Source organism: Myotis davidii, unplaced genomic scaffold, assembly GCF_000327345.1.
Source record: "Myotis davidii unplaced genomic scaffold, ASM32734v1 scaffold653, whole genome shotgun sequence".
Lineage (NCBI taxonomy): Eukaryota > Metazoa > Chordata > Mammalia > Chiroptera > Vespertilionidae > Myotis > Myotis davidii.
The window spans coordinates 264,129-270,082 of NW_006285129.1; the positions used below are offsets into that span (position 1 = coordinate 264,129).

Below are 5,954 nucleotides of genomic sequence, written 5' to 3' on the forward strand. Positions count from 1 at the left end.
TTGGTGGCTGATGAAGGGTATGATGGAGAGAGAGATCGCAGCGTCTGGTCTGAAAGTATCTGGGTTTCCCGTTCTCTGATGAAGGACTTCGGGTGTGCATTCCGATCGGGATTTCCAGTCCCCTGGGGAGTAAGCAGTAGCCCACATTCCCGACACGGCCCCGCGCCCAGCTCCCGGTGGCAGGTCTCACTGGGCCCCACGTGTCCTGCTCAGCCCTTTGTTGGGAGGGAAGACCCTGGGCCCCTCTTCCAGCCGGGTCACATGGTCTCCCCGTGCTCCCTCCCCTCTCTTTCTCCGGAGCCCGCCTTTTTTGGTGATGGCAGTGATTGTTTCTAAGGTCTCCCCATCTCTCCTCCTGCCCTGGCCTCCCTGCCAGGGGTTAGTGTCCTTTTCAGTGACAAAAGCCTGCCCCAGATCTGGACTCCCTGGGGAGGGAGGTGCCTGGGTCTGGCAGTTGGAGCCGCTGTCTCCCCATGGTGCTGCGACAGCCCCTCCCCCGCTGGGCATACAAATGGGCTTTATACAACAAACAAAACCCCCACCCCCCACCCAGGCCACACAGGCACGTGGACCCGGGCCTCACCGTGGGAAGGGGGTGGTGACAGGCACTCCAGACAAGTTCTCTTGGCCTCGCTGCTCCTCTTTATTTCCCACAACTCAGGTTTTAGTCCTTGACTTCCTACCCTGAGTCTCCCAACTCCTCCTGGTCACCTGTCTCCTAACTCTGGCCTCTTCCTCTTCCAGCGCCGTTCAAATTCTTCAGGAGATTGGGAACTGGTCCTCCCACCGTCTGCCCCACGCCACCCAGGGAGCTGCTCCTCAGAGCAGCCAGCCGGGGAATGAGAACCCAGTGTCCCCCTGCGTGGGCTGGATTGAACCCTGGAGCCCTCCTTCCCTGCCCCTCCCCCTCCAGGGGACACCCTTCTGAACAGTGTCTGTGTGGAAAGAGGAGGAAGGAAGAGCTCACCCAGCTGGGCTCCTGAGCCAGGGCCAGGTCTCCAGTGGAACCCGGGGTGCACTCAGCGTGCTCGGCTCTGAGCAGGGCCAACCTGCATGCCTAATCGGCTATTTAAGGAGCTGTTGGCCAGCAACCCAGGCAGCCCAGCTCCCCACCTATACCCATCCAGAGCCACCTTAAAAGCAGAAGGCAATTGTGAAGTCGCTGGCCAGCAAGTAGAGTGAAGACTGCAGAGGGAGATAAAAGAGAGAGGGCCCAGACAGAGGGCAGCGAGATTTGTCCTGGGGAACCTCGAAACCAACGGTAGCCGACTGAGAACCAACCACCTGGAAGCCCACAGAGACACAGAGACAGCAAGAGAAAAAGAGAAGAGATAAATACATTCAACTTCAGGACTCTCTCTCTCTCTCTCTCTCTCTCTCTCTCTCCCTCCCCCCTCTCTCTAATCTGGTCCTCCAGTCTCCAAACTCCCAGTACCTTGTGCTCCCTCCGAGGATACCATCATGTTCTTCACGTTCCTGCTACAGGTGATTTGGATCCTGGCTGCTTTCGGGGGTAGGTACATCTGAATGTCGGTGTCTGCTGACGTCCTTACGCAAGCTGAGCGGGAGGAGGGTGGTTAAGGAAGCCTAGGGGCTAGAAAAATCGTCTCAGCGATTGGGGGCACAACAGGGGAGTGGGGAGAAGATCACTTTCCTTCTTCCCCCTCTGCCTTCCCAGCCCTGCTGTTAGTGAGGAGGGGGAAGCTGGGGGGCGGGGGGTGGCAGGATGTGTAAACACACTCTGGAACCTCTGTGCTGGCTACAGATTCTCTCCAGAGCTCTTGCCCCCACTGCCCTCGTCCCAGGCAGCCCTCCTGGCCTGTCTCATCTACTAACTCCCCCAATGAGGGAGTCAAAGAGCCCTGGAATGAGAAAATAAAAAACTGATGTCAGGGAGGGGTATAGCCTAACCACTGGCCTAACTCAGACCCTGATGCCGGACCATGAACCCCATGGCCAAGGGTCCCTTTGAGTCTGTGGAATGACTAATTTCCCAGTTTTTCCCTAGAAGGAAGTAGCAATGATAGTCAACACAGCTGGGCCCTTTACAGTTTACAAAGGCCTTTCAGGAGCCCCAGGGACATGAGGGGGGACTCTTGGGAGAACAGGTTGAGGTGCTTGGGGGGGCGTCCCCAGGACCCCACCCTCATTTTTGTGTCTCCTGTGCCTCCTGCAGTACCCAGCACCCAGCAGGTGTGTGATTGGGTCGCTGGAAGAACACGGTGAAGGGGGTTGTCAGGAGAGCACGGTGGCAGAGAGGATGGTGGGGGAGCCAAATGCAGAGCAGCTCATTGCCTCTGAGGAAAGAGAAGAAAATGAGGAAAGTCCTCAGGAAGCGATGTAAAATGAGTGCGTGAGGATTTGGTGGAGGGGAAGGGCCAGGGGTTCGAGTTGTTAGGACGTCCCGCTGAACTGGTGAATGGAGGCTCCTCTAGCCTCCAGTGGGCGGCCTTTCACTGTTGTCTGAACCATGGGATGGGCTAGCGGAAGAACCCAAGACTGAGATCAAGGATATCTTAGAAGTCTGAGGAATTTAAGGGAATAAGAGAGAGAAAGGAAGTTAGGATTTTTCTCCAAAGTTTCTAGCCATTTGAATGCAGATGGACCTGCAGGGAGGGCTCGCTTTCCCCCTGGAAGCAATTTGGTTCTGGGTGCGGTGAGGGCTGGGCCAGCAGACCCCCTGCCTGTCAGCCCCAGACGGGACTGCACGCGAGCCTGGCATGTGACCCAGCTGGCAGCTCTCTTTCCCACACACAATGCTCCACTTTCATCCTGTCCCTGCCAGCCTGGCTGCCTGTGCCCACCCACCACCCTCCGTGTAGAGTGGACCCTGGCCTGACTCCCGCCTTCCCTAGCCATCTGGGCTCCTGGTGATGGGGGACGTTTCCTTTAGAGTGACTGGAACCAGAGGAGGAAGCTAAATGTTCACTGCCCGCTCAGTGCTTTGATTTGAGCAATGCCCTTCTCCCCTCAGTAACACTGTCTCCTCCTCTGAACTTCCTCTCCCTCCCTGTTCATCTCTTTCCTCCAAACCCCCTGCCCACTCATCTCACCCCGATCTTCTCAGTGTTAGACTGGCTTGGCACAGGCTGGGGGAAAGCGAGGGTTGGGTGGACTGCTCACTTGGATCCAGGTTAATTTTAGTCTCCGGACTTTATCTCTTTTCATTTCTCCTCCCCCTTTACGCAGCCGCGAGCACAGGCACAGCCTGGCTGGTGATTTTAAATAGGCCCCTGACCTTCCCGACCTTTCCACGGAGGTGTCCAGTTTCAGGCCTTCCTATGGGAAGTGCTGGAGCAGAGGGAGGAGGAGCGGGGGGAGGGAGAAGGAGCCAGCAGAGAGGGAGGTGGAGGGTACAGATGCCCCAGAGGGCCCTGCCCCAGGCTGTAACTCAAATTACTCTGTCTTGCAGACGAACACTGGACATATGAGGGTGAGCTGAGTCCATGGCCTACCACCTACACTGATTTCTCCTTTCACACGGGGACCTCTCCACCTGGCAGGAAGATTTATGTCGTACGGCTTGCTTTAGCTTTTCACCCTAGCGCCTTTCCTTCCCCATCACCCCAGGTCCTAGGTTTTGGATATGTGACTCCTAGACCTTGTTTGAATCATCAAATCCCACACCCCCTGACTCGGCAGAAAAGCCAGTTGCGCCCTCCGTCTGTGGGATGGGGGAGTTGGAGTGGAAAGAATACTGGATAGGGAAAATGAACCGTGAGCTTAGCTGCCAATTCACCTCCTACCTCTCTATCCTAATCGATTCTACCCCCAACCTGCATCTGGAACTGGGACAGAACTTGAGGTCAGGGGTGAGGCACAGAATGGCAGGATTGTTTGTGATCCTGGTGGAGGTGGAATTCAATTCCTTTGAACTTCTGATTAATAACAAGTCCAGAGTCGATGCAAGGTCCAGGGTGAGAGCAAAAAGCAAATGAGGAAAATTCCTATAGAGACCCTGCCTCTCGGGGACCCTTTTATGTCCCGTTTTCCTGCTCCTACTCCCCTCCCCGGCTGGGCATGAGGGGGGTTATCCAGCCCCTCTTCCTCTCAGTGAGCCTTCTTGTCCTCAAACTACAGGTAAGTAAAACCCACGACCCCCATCTATCAGGAAAGCTGGGGGTCAGCCCTGCCCCGGGGGAGGAGGAGGAAACAGAAGCATCGGGTCCAGCAGGGGCTCCTACCTCACCCAGCTGAACACAACGGGGTCTTCACCTGGGGCGGGAGGACACACATTGCTGCCTCTACACAGATGTGAAACTTGGGGGGGTGATGGCTGGAGGGCAGGACCAATATCTGTGGTAACTTCCACCAGGCCCACATGGTCAAGACCACTGGTCGGCCTCTTTCCCCGAGTGCGGAGGCAACGCCCAGTCCCCCATCAATATCGAGACAAACAGCGTGACTTTTGACTCGAACTTGAACGCTCTGCAGCCCCACGGATATGACCAGCCTGGCCCCGGGCCCCTGGAGCTGCACAATAATGGCCACACAGGTAACAAGCCCAGGCTCTAAGCAAGGGACCGCGCTGCCTCTGACCTTACAGTCGGGGGAGAAGCGTTCTCCCAACTTCTGAATCCCAAAGCTGCTTCTAGACACGTGGAGATGTGAGAATGGGGATGAGGCTCCCGGAGCAAAAGTGGGAACTGAATGTCTATGATCAAGCTCTCTGGGTGGATTAGTCTAACACCATCGACTTGATCTTCAGTGAGAAAGAAGTGCTAGAAAAGCAGTGGCCCATGGGAAGAACTGGGTGCTATTGGTGAAGGAAGACCGAGAAGGCTGGCCAAGTCTCCCCAGAATTGGTGGCAACCCAGGGGTGGGGATGTGTCCACACTCCTCTACCAACCCGAGCTCTCTCGCTCTCTCTCCCTCACAGTGCAACTCTCTCTGCCCCCTACCCTGTATCTGGAGGGACTTCCCCGGAAATATGTAGCTGTCCAGCTCCACCTGCACTGGGGTGAGAGAGGATCCAGGACGGGGTCAGAGCACCAGATCAACAGCAAAGCCTCGGCTGCAGAGGTACCAGAGAGCGAGGCTTGGACTAGCACGTGGTGCCAGGCAGGGTCGGCACCCGGGAAAGGAGGGCCTGGAAACTGGCAGAGTCGCAGGTGGAGGACAGATCTGGGGCTGGAAGTGGGGGTGATGGCGGCTGAGGTCAGAGCCTTTGGGAGTGGGGAGTGGAGAAAAGATGAAATGATCCGATTCCCTCCCCGCTCAGCTACACATCGTGCATTACGATGCCGATTCCTACAGCAGCGTGGGTGAGGCCATGAAGAGCCCTGAGGGCCTGGCTGTCTTGGGCATCCTCATTGAGGTTAGTGGCCCCCACTGCCTTCTAGGTCTCTCTTCACTCCCTCTGCACCCCTCAGTCCTATTCCACCCATGTCTGTTGTTGGTTTCCCTCCCAAGGCAAGTGAGCAACCACTCTGACCATTTATTTTCTAATGAGTGCCTTACTCCAAACATGGACTCATGCCAAACTCTCTCCGTTTCCAGGTGGGTGAGACTGAGAATCCAGCTTATGAACACATTCTGAGTCACTTGCATGAAATCAGGTATAAAGGTGAGCCCTAAAAATCTGTTTTACGACAAAGTGAGATTAGACGTCAGGGAAATCCCTCCCTCCTGACTCCCACTGCAAAATAAATAAATAAATGAATACTAAGAGGCCAGAGATGAGGGAGTGAGGCAGCAGCGGGAATTCTGCTTCCGGGCACCCTATCTAGGGAAACCAGAGCTAGGGTGCAGCCGGAGGATCCCAGTCCGTTCTCCCCCAGGTCAGAAGACCTCAGTGCCTCCCTTCAGCGTGAGAGAGCTGCTCCCCCCAGAGCTGGCACAGTTTTTCCGCTACAATGGCTCGCTCACCACACCCCCCTGCTACCAGAGTGTGGTCTGGACAGTCTTCAGTCAGAAGGTCCAGATTTCAGCAGGCCAGGTGAGTGGTGGGGAGG

General features: G+C 56.1%; 3 protein-coding genes across 8 annotated transcripts in view; 1 reads left to right on the plus strand and 2 right to left on the minus strand.

The window, feature by feature from the left end:
• ANP32E (acidic nuclear phosphoprotein 32 family member E) overlaps positions 1 to 1,514 on the minus strand; it is a 27,852-nt gene extending 26,338 nt beyond the window's left edge. The window contains exon 1 of the mRNA XM_006755632.2: positions 1,436 to 1,514. The gene's annotated coding sequence lies outside the window, so the exon portion shown is untranslated. The remainder of the gene's footprint in view (positions 1 to 1,435) is intronic.
• The window catches only part of APH1A (aph-1 homolog A, gamma secretase subunit), a 15,568-nt gene that overhangs the window by 3,562 nt on the left and 6,052 nt on the right, over positions 1 to 5,954 (minus strand). Inside the window, exon 7 of one of the 3 annotated variants that reach the window (XR_001512521.1) lies at positions 1,436 to 1,594. Coding sequence is in view for 2 of the 3 variants with exons in the window: in XM_015558715.1 (XP_015414201.1) it covers positions 1,578 to 1,594 (17 nt within the window). In the remaining variant the exon portion in view is untranslated. Of the gene's footprint in view, positions 1 to 1,362; positions 1,595 to 2,191; positions 2,298 to 5,954 lie in introns of those variants that run through there. The other 2 variants (XM_015558715.1, XM_006755628.2) reach the window with 2 other exon arrangements.
• Positions 1,432 to 5,954, plus strand: part of CA14 (carbonic anhydrase XIV) — a 6,383-nt gene continuing 1,860 nt past the window's right edge. For 3 of the 4 annotated variants that reach the window (XM_015558712.1, XM_006755629.2, XM_015558713.1), the window contains exons 1-7: positions 1,432 to 1,513; positions 3,413 to 3,433; positions 4,316 to 4,495; positions 4,880 to 5,022; positions 5,222 to 5,317; positions 5,500 to 5,566; positions 5,781 to 5,938. In XM_015558712.1, coding sequence (XP_015414198.1) covers positions 1,462 to 1,513; positions 3,413 to 3,433; positions 4,316 to 4,495; positions 4,880 to 5,022; positions 5,222 to 5,317; positions 5,500 to 5,566; positions 5,781 to 5,938 — 717 coding nt within the window. In that variant the 5' untranslated portion in view covers positions 1,432 to 1,461. The remainder of the gene's footprint in view (positions 1,514 to 3,412; positions 3,434 to 4,315; positions 4,496 to 4,879; positions 5,023 to 5,221; positions 5,318 to 5,499; positions 5,567 to 5,780; positions 5,939 to 5,954) is intronic. The other variant, XM_015558714.1, reaches the window with a different exon arrangement.